The 23,093-nt window shown below is 40.9% G+C and overlaps 1 protein-coding gene across 1 annotated transcript in view; it reads right to left on the bottom strand.

The window, feature by feature from the left end:
• Nucleotides 1–23,093, bottom strand: part of OS9 (OS9 endoplasmic reticulum lectin) — a gene marked incomplete in the record, with an annotated part of 610,958 nt that overhangs the window by 176,282 nt on the left and 411,583 nt on the right. The window contains 1 exon segment of the mRNA XM_053708203.1: nucleotides 17,721–17,942. Coding sequence (XP_053564178.1) covers nucleotides 17,721–17,942 — 222 coding nt within the window.

Genomic DNA, 23,093 nt, shown 5'->3' with positions numbered 1-23,093 from the left:
TCGAACGCCATCAGTGCTGGTAAGGAGGTTGAGGGGGAGGTTAGCGTGATTAGGACATCGTTCGCAAACATGGCTACTTTATATTCGTTGGAACCTAGTCCTATCCCTTCAATAACTGAATTTTGTCTTATATGAGTGGCCAGAGCCTCTATGGTCAGTATGAATAGGGTTGGGGGAAAGGGGGCACCCTTTTCTGGTGTCATTTGAAATTGGAAAGCTTTGGGATAGAACTATGTTAATTCTAACTCTGGCTGATGGCTTATTGTATAAATGTAGGATTCTTTTTATCATAATCTCACCAAATCCAAAGTGGTGTAGTGTTCTAGTGAGAAAAGCCCAATTTAGCCGATCAAAGGCTTTCTCCACGTCAGTAGAAACCAGGATGGATGGAATTTTGTATGTTGTTGAATGTTCAAGCAGGTGTATTACTCTGATAGTCTGTACAAGGGATGATAACACCGATTTAATTCTTCTGGCTAAAACTATCGCGTAGATCTTTATATCACTATTGAGTAGCAAGATTGGACGATAACTGCTTGGGTCTGTTGGGAGGCTTCCCAGGTTTGAGAATGACTGATATATGAGCCTCAAGTAACCGTGCAGTGAATCGTCCATCATCACCCAGATTGTTAAAAAGCTTTACTAGATAAGGGGTCAAAGTTTGATTGAACTGTTTGTAGTACATGTTTGTCAGACCGTCTGGACTTGGGCTTTTCGGAGAAGGAGTTTCTTTTATAGCCATCAGTATTTCCTGAGTCGTGATCGGGTCGTCTAAGGAGTCTGCTAGGTCTCTAGATAATGTAGGGAATTGTGAATCTTCTAGATAGCGATCTATGAGAGCTATGTCAGAGGAGTATTCTGTGGGAGGATTATAATATAGTGTGTTATAATATGAGCTGAATGTGTCAGCTATTTTCTCACAGTCTGAGGTTTCCACTCCATCATGTGATTAGATGGAATGGATGAATCTAGCTAGAGATCTTTTTTTAAGGGATCTGGCTAATAGAGTACTGGCTCTGTTTCCCTCAGCAAAATAAAGTTTTTTTTAAGGAAGAAAGCTTTTCTATGTGCTTCTATGTTTAGAAGGTTATTCATTTCTTGTCTAGCTACTCTAAGCGCCTCGGCACCGTTGGAGTCAGAAGAGTTATTCATATGTGTGTGTTCGCTATTCCGAAGTGTGGTGAGCAAGCAAGTGTATTCCGTGTTATAGGAATAGTTAAAATAGCTTTTTGTTTAATAAATTTCCCTCTAATAACTGCTTTATGAGCATCCCAGATTCATGATGGGAGAGGGATTGTGGTACTTTATTGTGCAAAAAAAGAATCGTGTAACGTTAATTGTATTTTATTCACAATAGTTGGTTGTAGAAGAAGGGTGTTATCCAATTTCCAAGTGAAATCGCTAATCGGTATATCTGGTCATTCTATTTTTAAAGATACCATGGAGTGATCTGACCACGGTGTTGGTTCAATGTACAAATCACGATTCAAGGTCAGCCCTATTTGATCTACACATATATAGTCGTGTCTGGAGTAAGTGTGCCTAGGGTTTGAAAAGAAGGTGTACGTTTTTTTGTGATGGGCGCTGAAGCCTCCAGATATCTATGAGGGTAGCGGATTGAAGTTGTTTATTTATTTTTGTAGAGAACTTAGAGGGTGGGAGCTTTTAGCTTGTGAGCAGTCGAGTATGGGATTTAGGGCAATATTGAAGTTCCCAGCTAGTATGGTTATACCTTTCGAAATTCCCAGCAGCTCCCCGACGACACATTTAAAGAAGCATATTTGGTGCGTAAATATTTGCTAACGTGATTGGCTTGTTATATAGGAGTCCGACTAAGATGAGATATTGGCCCTCTGAATCAGAGTGTTGTTGGAGTACCTGAAAGGGAGTTGATTTATGAAACAGAATTCCCACACCATTTTTTTCCCTAGATTTGTGCGAGTTAAAGAAATCTACTGGGTAGTTTGTAGAGGTAAGTTTGGGTTCTGAATTTGCGAAAATTAGTTTCTTGTATGAAGATGATTTCGCTTTTTTGTTTGTGAAACCAGTTAAGAGCGATGGATCGCTTTGTGGGGGAGAATTAAGACCCTTTGCATTTTGGGTCTTTATTTTAAGTGTCCGCTGAGTCATGGAAGTCTAGAAGATTATGTTGGTGCAAAGATGATTTTGTAGGGTTTGGTAATTCCTTAGTGGAGTTAGATTGGTATATTGTAGTGATTGTGGAAATTAGTGTGAGTAGTATATACTCTCTCGTCGTAAGTGTCTGGTAGGTTCAACTTATGACTATTAAACTAACATGTAGTCGTATGTATAATTTTGGAGGAAGAAGAACCTGCAAATAACAATAATCAAACAATAAAACAACTGTCATGAAAAACAAATTAAACAAGGTTATGAACAGTAATAAGTTTCTAGCAATATAGATAGGTACAAAAAACAAAATTTATGCTTACCTGATAAATGTATTTCTCTTGTGGTGTATCCAGTCCACGGTTCATCCATTACTTGTGGGATATTCTCCTTCCCAACAGGAAGCTGCAAGAGGACACCCACAGCAGAGCTGTCTATATAGCTCCTCCCCTAACTGCCACCCCCAGTCATTCGACCGAAGACAAGCAAGAAAAAAAGGAGAAACTATAGGGTGCAGTGGTGACTGTAGTTAAAAAATAAAAAACACCTGCCTTAAAATGACAGGGCGGGCCGTGGACTGGATACACCACAAGAGAAATAAATTTATCAGGTAAGCATAAATTTTGTTCTCTCTTGTAAAGGTGTATCCAGTCCACGGGTTCATCCATTACTTGTGGGATACCAATACCAAAGCTTTAGGACACGGATGAAGGGAGGGACAAGGCAGGAACTTAAACGGAAGACACCACTGCCGGTAAAACCTTTCTCCCAAAAATAGCCTCCGAAGAAGCAAAAGTATCAAATTTATAGAATTTAGAAAAGGTATGAAGCGAAGACCAAGTCGCCGCCTTACAAATCTGTTCAACAGAGGCCTCATGTTTAAAAGCCCATGTGGAAGCTACTGCTTTAGTAGAATGAGCTGTAATTCTTTCAGGAGGCTGCTGGCCAGCAGTCTCATAAGCTAAGCGTATTATACATCTTAGCCAAAAAGAAAGAGAAGTTGCCGAAGCCTTTTGGCCTCTCCTCTGTCCAGAGTAGACAACAAACAAAGCAGATGTTTGACGAAAATCCTTCATAGCTTGTAAATAAAACTTTAAAGCACGAACCACATCAAGATTGTGTAATAGACGTTCCTTCTTTGAAGAAGGATTAGGACATAGAGAAGGAACAACAATCTCCTGATTGATATTCTTATTAGATACCACCTTAGGAAGAAACCCAGGTTTGGTACGTAACACTACCTTATCTGCATGGAAAATCAGATAAGTGGAATCACATTGTAAAGCAGATAACTCCGAAACTCTTCAAGCCGAGGAGATAGCTACTAAAAACAGAACTTTCCAAGATAAAAGCTAATATCTATGGAATGCAAAGGTTCAAACGGAACCCCTTGAAGAACTTTAAGAACTAAATTTAAACTCCATGGTGGAGCAACAGGTTTAAACACAGGCTTGATCCTAACTAAAGCCTGACAAAACGCCTGAACGTCTGGAACCTCAGCCAGACTTTTGTGCAAAAGAATAGACAGAGCAGAAATCTGTCCCTTTAAGGAACTAGCTGACAAACCCTTCTCCAATCCTTCTTGGAGAAAAGATAATATCCTAGGAATCCTGACCTTACTCCATGAGTAACCCTTGGATTCACACCAATGAGGATATTTACACCATATCTTATGATAGATTTTCCTGGTGACAGGCTTTCGAGCCTGAATTAAGGTATCAATGACCAATTCGGAAAAACGCTTTGATACAATCAAGCGTACAATCTCCAAGCAGTCAGACGTAGAGAAATTAGATTTGGGACCTTGAAGTAGAAGGTCCTGTCTCAGCGGCAGAGTCCATGGTGGAAAGGATGACATGTCCACCAGATCTGCATACCAAGTCCTGCGTGGCCACGCAGGGGCTATCAAGATCACCGAAGCTCTCTCCTGCTTGATCTTGGCAATCAGACGAGGGAGCAGAGGAAACGGTGGAAACACATAAGCCAGGCTGAAGGACCAGGGCGCTGCTAGAGCATCTATCAGCGCTGCCTTGGGATCCCTGGACCTGGACCCGTAACAAGGAAGCTTGGCGTTCTGACGAGACGCCATGAGATCCAGTTCTGGTTTGCCCCAAAGTTGGATCAACTGGGCAAATTCCTCCGGATGGAGCTCCCACTCCCCCGGATGAAAAGTCTGCCGACTTAGAAAATCCCCCCCCCCCCAGTTCTCTACTCCTGGGATATGGATAGCTGAGAGATGGCAAGAGTGAACCTCTGCCCATAGAATTATCTTTGAAACCTCCAACATTGCCAGGGGGCTCCTTGTTCCCCCCTGATGGTTGATATAGGCTACAGTCGTGATGGTGTCCGACTGAAATCTGATAAACCTGACCGCAGCTAGCTGAGGCCAAGCCTGAAGAGCATTGAATATTGCTCTTAGTTCCAGAATGTTTATAGGAAGGAGGGCCTCCTCCTGAGTCCACGAACCCTGAGCCTTCAGGGAGTTCCAGACTGCACCCCAGCCCAGAAGGCTGGCATCTGTCGTTACTATAGTCCATTCTGGCCTGCGGAAACTCATTCCCTTGGACAGATGGACCCGAGATAGCCACCAGACAAGAGAATCCCTGGTCTCTTGATCCAGATTTAGTAGAGGGGACAAATCTGTGTAATCACCATTCCACTGATTGAGCATGTCAAAGTTGCAGTGGTCTGAGATGTAGGCGGGCAAACGGAACTATGTCCATTGCCGCTACCATTAATCCGATTACCTCCATACACTGAGCCACTGACGGACGAGAAATGGAATAAAGAGCACGGCAGGAAGTTAGAAGTTTTGACAACCTGACCTCTGTCAGATAAATCTTCATTTCTACTGAATCTATCAGAGTTCCGAGGAAGGAAACTCTTGTGAGAGGTTAGAGAGAACTCTTTCCTTCATTCACCTTCCACCCGTGAGACCTTAGGAATGCCAGAACAATGTCCGTATGGGACCTGGCGATTTGAAAAGTTGACGCCTGTATCAGGATGTCGTCTAGGTAAGGGGCTACTGCTATACCCCGCGGTCTTAGAACCGCCAGAAGGGACCCTAGAACCTTCGTAAAGATTCTTGGTGCCGTGGCTAAGGGAAGAGCCACAAACTGGTAATGCCTGTCTAGGAAGGCGAACCTGAGAAACTGATGATGATCCTTGTGTATCGGAATATGTAGATAAGCATCCTTTAAATCCACAGTAGTCATATATTGACCCTCCTGGATCATAGGTAGGATGGTTCGAATAGTCTCCATCTTGAAGGATGGGACCCTGAGAAATTTGTTTAGGATCTTGAGATCCAAGATTGGTCTGGAAGTTCCTTCTTTCTTGGGAACTATAAACAGATTTGAATAGAAGCCCTGCCCCTGTTCCTCCTTTGGAACTGGGTGGATCACTCCCATAACTAGTAGGTCTTGAACGTAATGTAAGAATGCCTCTCTCTTTATCTGGTTTGCAGATAATTGTGATAGATAAAATCTCCCCTTAGGAGATGAAGCTTTGAAATCCAGAAGATATCCCTGGGAAACAATCTGATCCTGGACGTCTCTTGCCCAAGCCTGGGCGAAGAGAGAAAGTCTGCCCCCCACTAGATCCGGTTCCGGATCGGGGGCTATTCCTTCATGCTGTCTTAGAGGCAGCAGCAGGCTTTTTGGCCTGTTTCCCCTTGTTCCAAGCCTGGTTAGGTCTCCAGACTGGCTTGGACTGGGCAAAATTTTCCTCTTGTTTTGTAGAAGAGGAAGATGAAGCTGCGCCACTCTTGAAGTTTCGAAAGGAACGAAAATTAGTCTGGTCCTTAACTTGTTGGACCTATCCTGGGGAAGGGCGTGGCCTTTTCCTCCAGTAATATCAGAAATGATCTCCTTCAGTCCAGGCCCAAATAGGGTCTGCCCTTTGAAGGGGATCTTGAGAAGTTTAGACTTTGAAGTGACATCAGCTGACCAGGATTTAAGCCATAGCGCCCTACGTGCCTGAATGGCAAAACCTGAATTTTTAGCTGTTAGCTTGGTTAAATGAAAAACGGCATCAGAAATAAATGAATTGGCTAACTTAAGAGCTTTAAGCCTGTCAAGGATATCATCCAACGGGGTCTCTACCTGTAAAGCCTCCTCCAGAGACTCGAACCAGAAAGCCGCTGCAGCAGTGACTGGGGCAATGCATGCAAGAGGCTGGAGAATAAAACCTTGTTGCATAAAGATTTTCTTAAGGAAACCCTCTAATTACTTATCCATAGGATCTAGGAAAGCACAACTGTCCTCGACAGGAATAGTTGTACGCTTAGCTAGGGTAGAGACTGCTCCCTCCACCATAGGGACCGTCTGCCACAAGTCCCGTGTAGCGGCATCTATAGGAAACATTTTCTTAAAAGCAGGAGGGGGAGAGAACAGCACACCTGGTCTATCCCATTCCTTAGTAATAATTTCTGAAAACTTCTTAGGGATTGGAAAAACATCAGTGTAAACAGGCACTGCAAAGTATTTGTCCTTTTTACACAATTTCTCTGGGACTACAATGGTGTCACAGTCATCCAGAGTTGCTAAAACCTCCCTGAGCAACACGCGGAGGTGTTCAAGCTTAAATTTAAATGCTGTCATTTCAGAGTCAGACTGAAGTAACGCCTTTTCTGAATCAGAAATGTCACCCACAGATAGAAGCTCTCCTGTTTCGGCTTCTGTACATTGTGAGGGTACATCAGACATAGCTACTAAAGCATCAGAAAGCTCTGTATTTGTTCTAGCCCCAGAGGTGTCTCACTTTCCTTGTAACCCTGGCAGTTTGGACAATACCTCTGTGAGGGTATGATTCATAACTGCCGCCATGTCTTGTAAAGTAAACGCATTGGACGCGCTAGATGTACTTGGCGTCCCTTGAGCGGGAGTTATAGGTTCTGACACGTGGGGAGAGCTAGATGGCATAACCTCCCTTTTGTCAGTCTCAAACCTCAGGTGATAAATCTTTATAACTTATAGAAAGGTCAGTGCATTTGGTACACATTCTAAGAGGGGGTTCCACAATGGCTTCTAAACATAATGAACAAGGAGTTTCCTCTATGTCAGACATGTTTAACAGACTAGTAATGAGACCAGCAAGCTTGGAAAACTCTTTAATAAATGTGAAAAAAGCAATAATAAAAAACGGTACTGTGCCTTTAAGAGAAGAAAAACTACCACATAAAGTGCAAAACAGTGAAAAAAAGTAGTAAACTCTACGAAATTTTAACAGTGTGTATAAGGGACTAAAACAGCATTGCACCCACTTGCAAATGGATGATTAACCCATCAGGCCCAAAAACGAATTAGAAAAACATTAAACCTGTTAACAAACAGTCAAACACACTGCCACAGCTCTGCTGTGGCTCCTACCTGCCCTTAAAAACGATTTTTGCAGGAACAAAACCCTCTATAGAGGTCCTATAAGCCAGAGGACTCCTTCAGGGAAGCTGGATGTCTCAGACTGAAAACGAAAATAGGCCCCTCCCACCATGCACTCAAAGTCAGAGGGCCTTAAAAAAGTACTCCTAGGAGTAATCTAACAAGCCATGTGGAAACTAGGCACCAAATAAAGATTTATCACCCTCAGAGAAAAAACGTTTTTATTTTTATAAATCATGCAAACGTTTTTACACTAAGTAATATAAGAATATGAATATTATCCCTTTTTGCAAGCATGATCCCAGTTGTTGTTAAATCACTGTATCAGGCTTACCTTAAATATACCAGGCACTGTCAGCATTTTCTAGACCTTATCTCTCTAGAAAAAAATATAGTGAACATACCTCAAAGCAGGCAATCTGCAGACTGTCCCCCCAACTGAAGTTTTCTTTCCATACTCTTCAGTTATGTGTGAGAACAGCAATGGACCTTAGTTACAAACCGCTAAGATCATCAAACCTCCAGGCAGATTCTTCTTCTAATTTCTGCCTGAGAGTAAAACAGCACAACGCCGGTACCGTTTAAAAATAACAAACTCTTGATTGAAGGTAAAAACTACACTAAGTCACCACATCTCTCTTGATACTTCCTTTCTTGTCGAGAGCTGCAAGAGAATGACTGGGGGTGGCAGTTAGGGGAGGAGCTATATAGACAGCTCTGCTGTGGGTGTCCTCTTGCAGCTTCCTGTTGGGAAGGAGAATATCCCACAAGTAATGGATGAACCCGTGGACTGGATACACCTTTACAAGAGAAAGGTAACTTTTCTATGATTGGGAGGTGAAGGGAAGAGGAGGGGAGGATATATCTAGCGGGTCAAGTAACTTATACCTCACTATATGGCTCATCCATTTAATAAGTATAAATTGTTCATAGGTAGCCGATAAACTATCCAGCAGTCTCCTTTTCCTTTTGTTTTTGTAATACAGCAGTATTTAAGATCTTGTATCCAAACTTTAAGGCTAGCAAAAATTCAATATATCAAAGGAAAAAGGTAACATACCCCTAATGGAGCACTAGTTACATGTAATATCTGTGGAATTTTTCAACTCCATTTAATAGGAGGGATTAAATCATGGAGGATCCCCACTTGGAGCAGGGGAGTGATTAGGTGCCGTCTTTGGTCTTTTCCGGGTTGACTCTTGTCCATTCTGGTCGTTGGGGTTTCAGTGCTTGAGGGTGAGTGATCTCTAGATGTGGGTGGTAAGATGAGAGGAGGTAGTTGTGGCTGTGAAATGCCAAGCCGCTTGCAGAATGAGTCCAGGTCATCTGGTGAGCTATACATGTATACTTTAAAACTTTAATACAGAATGGGAACCCACATCTGTACGGTATTTTGAGGCTTTGTCAGGAATTTAGCTTCTCTCCGCTTGTTCAGATTGATGGGGCTTAGATCCGTGTATATTTGTATGTGGTTTCCTTCAAAATTGCTAGTTTTGATTCTTCTTTATGCCTCCATGATCTTTTCTTTGTCCTTAAAAATCCGGAATTTGGTAATAATGTCTCTAGGAGGCTTATTATCTGGGGGTTTAGGCCTTAGAGCCCTGTGGGCCCTTTCCAGTAGTAGGTTAGGAAGTTCTTCAGTTTGCAGGAGAAAGCGGAAGAGTCTCTGTAGGTATGGGACTATTTGATTCGGAACTATTGATTCAGGTACTCCTCTGATTCTAGCGTTGTCTCGCCTACCCCGATTATCTTCAAGATGTAATTGCATCTGGTGTATATTTTGTCTTGTTTTATCGAGGGTGCTATTTTGGAGTTTCCAGATCTTTATCGACTTGTTCAGTGTCCTCTTCAAGGTATAAAACTCTACCCCCCAAGTCTGACATATCCTTCTTGACCTCTGTGTGGCCGTCTTTTATAAAAGTTTATAACAGGGCTGATTCGGTTGTATATTTAGAAGGGGCTAAACAGTAGTTAGTGCGCAACAACTAAATCTTTCTGATATAATCCTTATATGGGGGGGCTTCTGATTAAGCCTTAAAGGCCCTGTTTTAAAGACAAAATATGTTGCTTATGAGTGCAAAATGCTCAGATGCAGTACGCCCAGCAAGGCTTATTGGTTAAAGCAGGCAGCTAGCTGAAATAATTTGAGGACTAACAGTTTAGGAGTGTCGTCGTTGGTGATTTGGTTCACAGATCTGCGGCTATGTGTTACTCTTCCTTATAATTAAGGAGATAGTTCTAACTATTTTCCCTTCAAAAATTTCAAAGCTGGTTTGGCAGCATAATGCAGAAGGGTTAGACCTGAGTTATTAAATGAATACTGGGTCTATCTTGTGTGAGATATTATAGATATTATTTTTGCATAGTGCTTAAGTGCGTTTGGGCTGTGGGCCTTGAAGGTGTATATAGTTCTCCAACTGTGCTAGTATATGGACTAGTAGCTTAAGTGTGTCTCCTTAGGAGACTTAAATCACTGCTTTATGGTTATTCGCTGCCCTCCTTCCTAACACTAAAGTGTGGCTGGCATAGGGGCGAGTGTGTATTAACCCCTTAATGACCAAGGACATGCCAGGCACGTCATCCATTGGAGGTCACTTGACGACCAAGGACGTGCCTGGCACGTCCTCTGGGATTTGAAGCTCTGGAAGCAATCCTGATCGCTTCCAGCAGCTTCTAAGGTATTGCAGTGATGCCTCAATATTGAGGCATCACTGCAATACCTTTTTTGGCACATGGATGCAGAGAGGGCCAATATTCCGGCCATCAGTCGGAAAAGATCACCGGGTGCGTGCACATGCGCGCGTGCACACCCGCGATCCGGGCTTTACAAATTCAAAGTGGTGGGACAGGGTGGTGGGTGGCGGCTGTGGGTGGAAGAGGAGGGGGGAAATCATTTCTAAAATTAGGAGGGGGTAGGGTATACAGGGGGGCAGCTACAATACAGAAAAAAAGTGGTTATTTAAAAAAAAAAAAACACATTTAAGTGCAAAGAGGGTACTGGCAGACAGCTGCCAGTACCCAGAATGGTGGGAAATAGTTAGTGGGGGGAGGGTTAGAGAGCTCTTTGGGGGGGGGGATAAATGAGGTTGGGGGCTAAGGAGAGATTATACACAGCAGAATATATATATTTTTAAAAAATGGAAAAAATTGAAAAAAAACAATTTATGCTTACCTGATAAATTTATTTCTCTTGTAGTGTATCCAGTCCACGGATCATCCATTACTTGTGGGATATTCTCCTTCCCAACAGGAAGTTGCAAGAGGATCACCCACAGCAGAGCTGCCACACAGATCCTCCCCTCACTGCCATATCCAGTCATTCGACTGAAACAAGCCGAGAAAGGAGAAACCATAGGGTGCAGTGGTGACTGTAGTTTAATTAAAATTTAGACCTGCCTTAAAAGGACAGGGCGGTCCGTGGACTGGATACACTACAAGAGAAATACATTTATCAGGTAAGCATAAATTATGTTTTCTCTTGTTAAGTGTATCCAGTCCACGGATCATCCATTACTTGTGGGATACCAATACCAAAGCTAAAGTACACGGATGATGGGAGGGACAAGGCAGGAACTTAAACGGAAGGATCCACTGCCTGTAGAACCTTTCTCCCCAAAACAGCCTCCGAAGAAGCAAAAGTATCAAATTTGTAAAATTTGGAAAAGGTATGAAGCGAAGACCAAGTCGCAGCCTTGCAAATCTGTTCAATAGAAGCCTCATTTTTAAAGGCCCAGGTGGAAGCCACAGCTCTAGTGGAATGAGCTGTAATCCTTTCAGGGAGCTGCTGTCCAGCAGTCTCATAGGCTAAACGGATTATACTCCGAAGCCAAAAAGAAAGAGAGGTTGCCGAGGCCTTTTGACCTCTCCTCTGTCCAGAGTAAACAACAAACAGGTTAGATGTTTGACGAAAATCTTTAGTAGCTTGTAAGTAAAACTTCAAGGCACGGACTACGTCTAGATTATGCAAAAGACGTTCCTTCTTTGAAGAAGGATTAGGACATAATGATGGAACAACAATCTCTTGATTGATATTCTTGTTAGAAACCACCTTGGGTAAAAACCCAGGTATTGTACGCAGAACTATTGTATCTGAATGAAAGATCAGATAAGGAGAATCACAATGTAAGGCAGATAACTCAGAGACTCTCCGAGCCGAGGAAATAGCCATCAGAAAAAGAACTTTCCATGATAGAAGTTTGATATCAATAGAATAAAGGGGTTCAAACGGAACCCCTTGGAGAACTTTAAGAACCAAGTTTAAGTTCCATGGAGGAGCAACAGGTTTAAACACAGGCTTAATTCTAACTAAAGCCTGACAAAATGCCTGAACGTCTGGAACTTCTGCCAGACGCTTGTGTAAAAGAATAGACAGAGCAGAAATCTGTCCCTTTAAAGAACTAGCTGATAATCCTTTGTCCAAACCCTCTTGGAGGAAGGACAATATCCTAGGAATCCTAACCCTACTCCATGAGTAATTCTTGGATTCACACCAATGAAGATATTAACTGCATATCTTGTGATAGATTTTCCTGGTGACAGGCTTTCGTGACTGTATTAAGGTGTCAATTACTGACTCGGAGAAGCCACGCTTTGATAGAATCAAACGTTCAATCTCCATGCAGTCAGTCTCAGAGAAATTAGATTCGGATGATTGAAAGGACCTTGTATGAGAAGGTCTTGTCTCAGAGGCAGAGTCCATGGTGGAAAGGATGACATGTACACTTGGTCTGCATACCAGGTCCTGCGTGGCCACGCAGGCGCTATCAGAATCACTGATGCCCTCTCCTGTCTGATTTTGGCAATCAGTCGAGGGAGCAGAGGAAACGGTGGAAACACATAAGCCAGGTTGAAGAACCAAGGAGCTGCTAGAGCATCTATCAGCGTCGCTTCTGGGTCCCTGGACCTGGATCCGTAACAAGGAAGCTTGGCGTTCTGGCGAGACGCCATGAGATCCAGTTCTGGTTTGCCCCAACGATGAACCAATTGAGCAAACACCTCCGGATGGAGTTCCCACTCCCCCGGATGAAAAGTCTGACGACTTAGAAAATCCGCCTCCCAGTTCTCTACACCTGGGATATGGATTGCTGATAGGTGGCAAGAGTGAGACTCTGCCCAGCGAATTATCTTAGAGACTTCTAACATCGCTAGGGAACTCCTGGTTCCCCCTTGATGGTTGATGTAAGCCACAGTCGTGATGTTGTCCGACTGAAATCTGATGAACCTCAGGGTTGCTAACTGAGGCCAAGCTAGAAGAGCATTGAATATTGCTCTTAGCTCCAGAATATTTATTGGGAGGAGTTTCTCCTCCTGAGTCCACGATCCCTGAGCCTTCAGGGAGTTCCAGACTGCACCCCAACCTAGAAGGCTGCATCTGTTAACAAGCAATATAAAAAAATGTTACTGTGTCTTTAAGAAAAACAAATTTTGTCAAAATTTGAAATAACAGTGATAAAAGGCAGTTACACTAACGAAATTTTTACAGTGTATGTAACAAGTTAGCAGAGCATTGCACCCACTTGCAAATGGATGATTAACCCCTTAATACTAAAAACGGAATAATAAATGAAAAAACGTTTTTAAAACTAGTCACAACAACTGCCACAGGTCTACTGTGGTTGTTACCCTCCTCAAACACGACTTGAAGCCTTTTGAGCCCTTCAGAGATGTCCTGTATCATGCAGAGGGAATCTGAGTATCTCTGTCTGTAATTTTAGCAGTGCAGAAAAACGCTAAAATAGGCCCCTCCCACTCATATTACAACAGTGGAAAGCCTCAGGAAACTGTTTCTAGGCAAAAATCAAGCCAGCCATGTGGGAAAAAAACTAGGCCCCAATAAGTTTTATCACCAAGCATATATAAAAACGATTAAACATGCCAGCAAACGTTTTATATAGCACTTTTATAAGAGTATGTATCTCTGGTAATAAGCCTGATACCAGTCGCTATTAAATCACTGTATTTAGGCTTAACTTACATTAATCCGGTATCAGCAGCATTTTTCTAGCAAATTCCATCCCTAGAAATATGTTAACTGCACATACCTTATTGCAGGATAACCGGCACGCCATTCCCCCTCTGAAGTTACCTCACTCCTCAGAATATGTGAGAACGGCAGTGGATCTTAGTTACTTCTGCTAAGATCATAGAAACCGCAGGCAGATTCTTCTTCTAATGCTGCCTGAGATAAAATAGTACACTCCGGTACCATTTAAAAATAACAAACTTTTGATTGAAGTTGAAAAACTAACTATAATACACCACTCTCCTCTTACTACCTCCATCTTTGTTGAGAGTTGCAAGAGAATGGCTGGGTATGGCAGTGAGGGGAGGAGCTGTGTGGCAGCTCTGCTGTGGGTGATCCTCTTGCAACTTCCTGTTGGGAAGGAGAATATCCCACAAGTAATGGATGATCTGTGGACTGGATACACTTAACAAGAGAAAAGCCTTTTATTTTAGTACTGGCAGACTTTCTGCCAGTACTTAAGATGGCGGGGACAATTGTGAGGTGGGGGAGGGATGAGAGCTGTTTGAGAGGGATCATGGGGTGGGATGTGTCAGGTGGGAGGCTGATCTCTACACTAAAGCTAAAATGAACCCTTCAAGCTCCCTAATTAACTTCGTCACTGCTGGGCAAATTACAAGTGTGTTGCGCAGCGGCATTTAGCGGCCTTCTTATTACCAAAATGCAACGCCAAAGCCATATATGTCTGCTATTTCTGAACAAAGGGGATCCCAGAGAAGCATTTACAACCATTTGTATAATAATTGCACAAGCTGTTTGCAAATAATTTCAGTGAGAAACCCAAAGTTAGTGAACAATTTTTTTTTATTTGATCGAATTTGGCGGTGAAATGGTGGCATGAAATATATCAAAATGGACCTAGATCAATACTTTGGGTTGTCTACTACACTACAGCTAAAATTAACCCTACATGCTCCCTACAAGCTACCTAATTAACCCCTTCACTGCTGGGCATAATACAAGTGTGGTGCGCAGCAGCATTTAGCAGCCTTCTAATTACCAAAAAGTAATGCCACAGCCATAAATGTCTGCTATTTCTGAACAAAGGGGATCCCAGAGAAGCATTTACAAACATTTGTGCCATAATTGCACAAGTTGTTTGTAAATAATTTCAGTTAGAAACCTAACTTTTGTGAAAAAGTTTGTGAAAAAGTGAACATATTTTTTTATTTGATCGCATTTGGCAGTGAAATGGAGGCATGAAATATACCAAAATGGGCCTAAATCAAGACTTTGGCTTGTCTTCTAAAAAAAAATATATATATATACACATGTCAAGGGATATTCAGGGATTCCTGACAGATATCAGCGTTCCAATGTAACTATCGCTAATTTTGAAAAAAAGTGGTTTTGAAATAGCAAAGTTCTACTTGTATTTATTGCCCTATAACTTGCAAAAAAAGCAAAGAACATGTAAATATTGGGAATTTCTAAACTCAGGACAAAATTTAGAAACTATTTAGCATGGGTGTTTTTTGGTGGTTGTAGATGTGTAACAGATTTTGGGGGTCAAAATTAGATAAAGTGTGTTTTTTTTTCCATTTTTTCATGATATTTTATAAAAAAACTTTAGTAATTTATAAGAAATGATGAAAATAATGTTATCTTTAGAAAGTCCATTCAATGGCGAGAAAAACGGTATATAATATGTGTGCGTACAGTAAATGAGTAAGAGGAAAATTACAGCTAAACACAAACACAGCAGAAATGTAAAAATAGCCTTGGTCCCAAACGGTCAGAAAATGGAAAAGTGCTGTGGTCACCAAGGGATAAATACAGTCCCCTTACCGGAATTGACATCGGTGTCTTGGGTGTTCTGGAAACCCTTGGTAGATTCCTCATGCAAGTCTGCTGTTTTCCTTAATAGCTGGCTACTTGCTGCTATGGCGCTTTGAGAATGGCGTCTAATAGAGCAAATGCTGCGGCCTTGCTTTTAGCCCCATGGTCTGTCCTGCTGGGACTGCTTACTTTGCTTGTTCACCCTTTTGGCGGATGTCGGAGTCGAATACCAGAGCGTGTATATTCAGAGATATGTAGGGCTTTGAAGATATGCAGGGCTTTGATATGGAGCCGATTGTTCTGTCTCACTCCAGCCCGTTTTTGTCCCCACGTGGTGTGGTTAAGACATTCGCTGCCTATAATCCTTTCTTCAGTTCGGCAGTCATTCTGAGAGTATCAGATGATTGCTGGGGAATTCCCGCATTGATCATCCTATTTTGACTACTTATATTAATGTAAGTGCTGCTGGAATTTATTCTGGAGTGTTGCCAGTTCACGGAGCTCTCACTTCAAGGGGCCATGCTGGTCGTTGGCCTGCTCCGCCCTCCCATATTTCTGCTTTTTAACACAGGATAACAAGAAAACTCTTCCCTATTAGGGACTGATCCATTTACATTGCGCCATTTGTGTTATTTCTTCCCTTTGGGGTTAAAGGGACATTTTTTTTTTCATGATTCAGACAGAACATACAATTTTAAACAACTTTCCAATTAACTTCTATTATCAATAGTGCTTCATTCTCTTAGTATCCTTTACTGAACAAGCAGCAATGCACTACTGGGAGCTAGATGAACACATTGGTAAGTCAACGATAAGAGAGATATATGGGAAAAGGGAAGCAATAACACAAATGGCACAATGTAAACTGATCAGTCACTGATAGGAAATCAAGTAACAAAATAATAAAAAAAAAATAGTAAAGGCTATATAGAAAGTAATGAAAACAAACCGAAAAGCAGTGCACACAGTCTAGCCCACACGATACAATGATAAACCGAATATGTTCCAGAAATCAGTCTTTAAGGGGTCTCTTGGTTTTACCTACATATTGTTTGGAGCACACCCAACAATTGATATGTTGCTGATTAGCACTCTTGGAGATACAAATATTTTTATCTCCACAAGTAATAATCAGCAACATATCAATTTTTTTTTTATCAATTATGCAACAACCCATGTAATATAATTACTGACCTGTAGGGGGTGCTCCAAATAATATGTAGGTAAAACTAAGAGACCCCTTAAGGACAGATTTCTGGAACATATTAGGTCTATTAAGGATCCAGACTGACGCACCTATAGCAAGACATTTCAGAGAATTTCATAATTTGACACTAAATTAGTGACTATACAGGGTATAGACCATGTCCCAGTCTGGAGAAGGGGTGATGATAGGGAGAAAAAGTTAAATTTGCGGGAAATTGGACTTTCACACCAAAGAGCTCTATTCCTCAGGGTTCGAACTCAAGAAAGGATATTGATCTGTATATATAAAATGTATATAAAATATATCGTAAATGTGTGATATAAAATGGAATTATTCTCAGATATAACAAGTTTTTGATTATATATATATATATATATATATATATATATATATATATATATATATATATATATATATATATATATATTATGAATCAGATTTATTAAATAATGTAACTTATTCCTCAAGTGAATATATAGCATGGAGTGGATTAAATGAATCTATACAAATTATGCACTGTATCTAACTGTTTCTAAATTTAAACTGGAAGAAACCGTTACTCCTAAGAGCAATGAATAAGTGTTCACATGAAACATGTCTGCATAGGAGCTCGGTCTCCATTCAATGTCATTGCGGTCTTTTGTAGCTGTAGCTAGTTTTTAAGGATTGAATAATACAATTTTGGCTTTTTATTATAAAGATTGGTCCGCTTGTGGTATTTGGTGCTTGGGACACTTGGAGAATTATATAGAAAGTAACACAACAAACAAAAAGATTAAATACATTTATATTACAATTTGAAACAAAGCTTTGATATAATGAGTATCTCTACACTCACACCAGTCCTGAGAGCTTCTCCACAGACACAGATTATAGCACAATGGGGTTGCAGGGGTTAAAACACAGAGTGGCAGCATCACTAGTGATAACATTACATGCTCTAACAAATTAGATCATATGATTTTATCAGTATAATGGCCCTTTAAGAGCTTCAGTATATACAAAATATATTGTATCACATCAGATTTTGTGCAGATTAATGTAATTGCTGTTTTGGGATAGTTTTTTTTTTTGCAAAATATTCTAAGGACAGATCCAGAAAACAGAAGATTTCAGCTAAATAATAAATCATTTTGAGATAGGCTTATAGGCTGACAAGAGAAAATGTTCACTAGATTAGTACAAAATGTTATCAGAATAATACCTCATTAATAATGTTATCAAATTCCTTCACCATCTCAGTTTTCACATCTTCTTTCACTTGTGATAAATCAGTTTTTGGTAGTAGGATGTCTACCAACTCATTTTCAAACTCTTGCATGAGAGCCCGTTCATCCTCCTCATCGTCAGAATTTCTATCAGATGTTGGGCTGGTGTCTTCTTCACTGGGTGAACTGTGCAAGTCATTACCGTCTTCTTGCGTCTGCTATAAAAAACATAATTTATGTAAGAACTTACCTGATAAATTCATTTCTTTCATATTAGCAAGAGTCCATGAGCTAGTGACGTATGGGATATACATTCCTACCAGGAGGGGCAAAGTTTCCCAAACCTCAAAATGCCTACAAATACACCCCTCACCACACCCACAATTCAGTTTAACGAATAGCCAAGAAGTGGGGTGATAAGAAAAAAGTGCAAAAGCATATAAAATAAGGAATTGGAATAATTGTGTTTTATACAAAAAAATCATAACCACCACAAAAAAGGGTGGGCCTCATGGACTCTTGCTAATATGAAAGAAATGAATTTTATCAGGTAAGTTCTTACATAAATTATGTTTTCTTTCATGTAATTAGCAAGAGTCCATGAGCTAGTGACGTATGGGATAATGACTACCCAAGATGTGGATCTTTCCACGCAAGAGTCACTAGAGAGGGAGGGATAAAATAAAGACAGCCAATTCCTGCTGAAAATAATCCACACCCAAAATAAAGTTTAATGAAAAACATAAACAGAAGATTCAAAATGAAACCGCTGCCTGAAGTACTTTTCTACCAAAAACTGCTTCAGAAGAAGAAAATACATCAAAATGGTAGAATTTAGTAAAAGTATGCAAAGAGGACCAAGTTGCTGCTTTGCAAATCTGATCAACCGAAGCTTCATTCCTAAACGCCCAGGAAGTAGAAACTGACCTAGTAGAATGAGCTGTAACCCTTTGAGGCGGAGTTATACCCGACTCGACATAGGCATGATGAATTAAAGATTTCAACCAAGATGCTAAAGAAATGGCAGAAGCTTTCTGGCCTTTTCTAGAACCGAAAAAGATAACAAATAGACTAGAAGTCTTTCGGAAAGACTTAGTAGCTTCAACATAATATTTCAAAGCTCTAACAACATCCAAAGAATGCAACGATTTCTCCTTAGAATTCTTAGGATTAGGACATAATGAAAGAACCACAATTTCTCTACTAATGTTGTTGGAATTCACAACCTTAGGTAAAAATTCAAAAGAAGTTCGCAAAACCGCCTTATCCTGATGAAAAATCAGAAAAGGAGACTCACAAGAAAGAGCAGATAATTCAGAGACTCTTCTGGCAGAAGAGATCGCCAAAAGGAACAAAACTTTCCAAGAAAGTAATTTAATGTCCAATGAATGCATGGGTTCAAAAGGAGGAGCTTGAAGAGCCACCAGAACCAAATTCAAACTCCAAGGAGGAGAAATTGACTTAATGACAGGTTTTATACGAACCAAAGCTTGTACAAAACAATGAATATCAGGAAGATTAGCAATCTTTCTGTGAAAAAGAACAGAAAGAGCAGAGATTTGTCCTTTCAAAGAACTTGCGGACAAACCTTTATCTAAACCATCCTGAAGAAACTGTAAAATTCTCGGAATTCTAAAAGAATGCCAAGAAAAATGATGAGAAAGACACCAAGAAATATAAGTCTTCCAGACTCTATAATATATCTCTCTAGATACAGATTTACGAGCCTGTAACATAGTATTAATCACAGAGTCAGAGAAACCTCTTTGACCAAGAATCAAGCGTTCAATCTCCATACCTTTAAATTTAAGGATTTGAGATCCTGATGGAAAAAAGGACCTTGCGACAGAAGGTCTGGTCTTAACGGAAGAGTCCACGGATGGCAAGAGGCCATACGGACAAGATCCGCATACCAAAACCTGTGAGGCCATGCCGGAGCTACCAGCAGAACAAACGAGCATTCCTTCAGAATCTTGGAGATTACTCTTGGAAGAAGAACTAGAGGCGGAAAGATATAGGCAGGATGATACTTCCAAGGAAGTGATAATGCATCCACTGCCTCCGCCTGAGGATCCCGGGATCTGGACAGATACCTGGGAAGTTTCTTGTTTAGATGAGACGCCATCAGATCTATTTCTGGAAGTTCCCACATTTGAACAATCTGAAGAAATACCTCTGGGTGAAGAGACCATTCGCCCGGATGCAACGTTTGGCGACTGAGATAATCCGCTTCCCAATTGTCTATACCTGGGATATGAACCGCAGAGATTAGACAGGAGCTGGATTCCACCCAAACCAGAATTCGAGATACTTCTTTCATAGCCAGAGGACTGTGAGTCCCTCCTTGATGATTGATGTATGCCACAGTTGTGACATTGTCTGAAAACAAATGAACGATTCTCTCTTCAGAAGAGGCCAAGACTGAAGAGCTCTGAAAATTGCACGGAGTTCCAAAATATTGATCGGTAATCTCACCTCCTGAGATTCCCAAACTCCTTGTGCCGTCAGAGATCCCCACACAGCTCCCCAACCTGTAAGACTTGCATCTGTTGAAATTACAGTCCAGATCGGAAGAACAAAAGAAGCCCCCTGAATTAAACGATGGTGATCTGTCCACCACGTTAGAGAGTGTCGTACAATCGGTTTTAAAGATATTAATTGAGATATCTTTGTGTAATCCCTGCACCATTGATTCAGCATACAGAGCTGAAGAGGTCGCATGTGAAAACGAGCAAAGGGGATCGCGTCCGATGCAGCAGTCATAAGACCTAGAATTTCCATGCATAAGGCTACCGAAGGGAATGATTGTGACTGAAGGTTTCGACAAGCTGAAATCAATTTTAGACGTCTCTTGTCCGTCAAAGACAGAGTCATGGACACTGAATCTATCTGGAAACCCAGAAAGGTTACCCTTGTCTGAGGAATCAATTAACTTTTAAGTGAATTGATCCTCCAACCATGATCTTGAAGAAACAACACAAGTCGATTCGTATGAGATTCTGCTAAATGTGAAGACTGAGCAAGTACCAAGATATCGTCCAAATAAGGAAATACCACAATACCCTGTTCTCTGATTACAGACAGAAGGGCACCGAGAACCTTTGTAAAAATTCTTGGAGCTGTAGCTAGGCCAAACGGCAGAGCCACAAACTGGTAATGCTTGTCCAGGAAAGAGAATCTCAGGAACTGATAATGATCTGGATGAATCGGAATATGCAGATATGCATCCTGTAAATCTATTGTGGACATATAATGCCCTTGCTGAACAAAAGGCAAGATAGTCCTTACAGTTACCATTTTGAACGTTGGTATCCTTACATAACGATTCAATATTTTTAGATCCAGAACTGGTCTGAAGGAATTCTCCTTCTTTGGTACAATGAAGAGATAGAATAAAACCCCAGCCCCTGTTCCGGAACTGGAACTGGCATAATTACTCCAGCCAACTCTAGATCTGAAACACATTTCAGAAATGCTTGAGCTTTCACTGGATTTACTGGGACACGGGAAAGAAAAAATCTCTTTGCAGGAGGTCTTATCTTGAAACCAATTCTGTACCCTTCTGAAACAATGTTCTGAATCCAAAGATTGTGAACAGAATTGATCCAAATTTCTTTGAAAAAAACGTAACCTGCCCCCTACCAGCTGAGCTGGAATGAGGGCCGCACCTTCATGTGGACTTAGAAGCTGGCTTTGCTTTTCTAGAAGGCTTGGATTTATTCCAGACTGGAGATGGTTTCCAAACTGAAACTGCTCCTGAGGATGAAGGATCAGGCTTTTGTTCTTTGTTGAAACGAAAGGAACGAAAACGATTATTAGCCCTGTTTTTACCCTTAGATTTTTTATCCTGTGGTAAAAAAGTTCCTTTCCCACCAGTAACAGTTGAGATAATAGAATCCAACTGAGAACCAAATAATTTGTTACCCTGGAAAGAAATGGAAAGTAGAGTCGATTTAGAAGACATATCAGCATTCCAAGTTTTAAGCCATAAAGCTCTTCTAGCTAAAATAGCTAGAGACATAAACCTGACATCAACTCTGATAATATCAAAAATGGCATCACAGATAAAATTATTAGCATGTTGAAGAAGAAGAATAATATTATGAGAATCATGATCTGTTACTTGTTGCGCTAAAGTTTCCAACCAAAAAGTTGAAGCTGCAGCAACATCAGCCAATGATATAGCAGGTCTAAGAAGATTACCTGAACACAGATAAGCTTTTCTTAGAAAGGATTCAATTTTCCTATCTAAAGGATCCTTAAACGAAGTACCATCTGACGTAGGAATAGTAGTACGTTTAGCAAGGGTAGAAATAGCCCCATCAACTTTAGGGATTTTGTCCCAAAATTCTAATCTGTCAGACGGCACAGGATATAATTGCTTAAAACGTTTAGAAGGAGTAAATGAATTACCCAAATTATTCCATTCTCTGGAAATTACTTCAGAAATAGCACCAGGAACAGAAAAACTTCTGGAATAACCACAGGAGATTTAAAGACCTTATCTAAACGTTTAGATTTATTATCAAGAGGACCAGAATCCTCAATTTCTAAAGCAATTAGTACTTCTTTAAGTAAAGAACGAATAAATTCCATTTTAAATAAATATGAAGATTTATCAGCATCAACCTCTGAGACAGAATCCTCTGAACCAGAAGAGTCATTAGAATCAGAATGATGATGTTCATTTAAAAATTCATCTGTATAAAGAGAAGTTTTAAAAGATTTTTTATGTTTACTAGAAGGAGGAATAACAGACATAGCCTTTTTGATGGATTCAGAAACAAAAACATAATTTATGCTTACCTGATAAATTCCTTTCTCCTGTAGTGTAGTCAGTCCACGGGTCATCCATTACTTATGGGATTATGTCTCCTCCCTAACAGGAAGTGCAAGAGGATCACCCAAGCAGAGCTGCTATATAGCTCCTCCCCTCTACGTCATACCCAGTCATTCGACCGAAAACCAAACGAGAAAGGAGAAACTATAGGGTGCAGTGGTGACTGGAGTATAATTTAAAATTTAGACCTGCCATAAAAAACAGGGCGGGCCGTGGACTGACTACACTACAGGAGAAAGGAATTTATCAGGTAAGCATAAATTATGTTTTCTCCTGTTAAGTGTAGTCAGTCCACGGGTCATCCATTACTTATGGGATACCAATACCAAAGCTAAAAGTACACGGATGACGGGAGGGACAGGCAGGCTCACTGCCTGAAGAACCCTTTCTCCCAAAAACAGCCTCCGAAGAAGCAAAAGTGTCAAATTTGTAAAATTTCGAAAAGGTGTGAAGTGAAGACCAAGTTGCAGCCTTGCAAATCTGTTCAACAGAGGCCTCATTTTTAAAGGCCCAGGTGGAAGCCACAGCT

The sequence above is a fragment of the Bombina bombina genome, chromosome 3 (assembly GCF_027579735.1).
Source record: "Bombina bombina isolate aBomBom1 chromosome 3, aBomBom1.pri, whole genome shotgun sequence".
Classification (NCBI taxonomy): domain Eukaryota; kingdom Metazoa; phylum Chordata; class Amphibia; order Anura; family Bombinatoridae; genus Bombina; species Bombina bombina.
The sequence above is the reverse complement of the archived record's forward strand: the minus strand, read 5'-3'. Positions and strand labels throughout refer to the sequence as shown.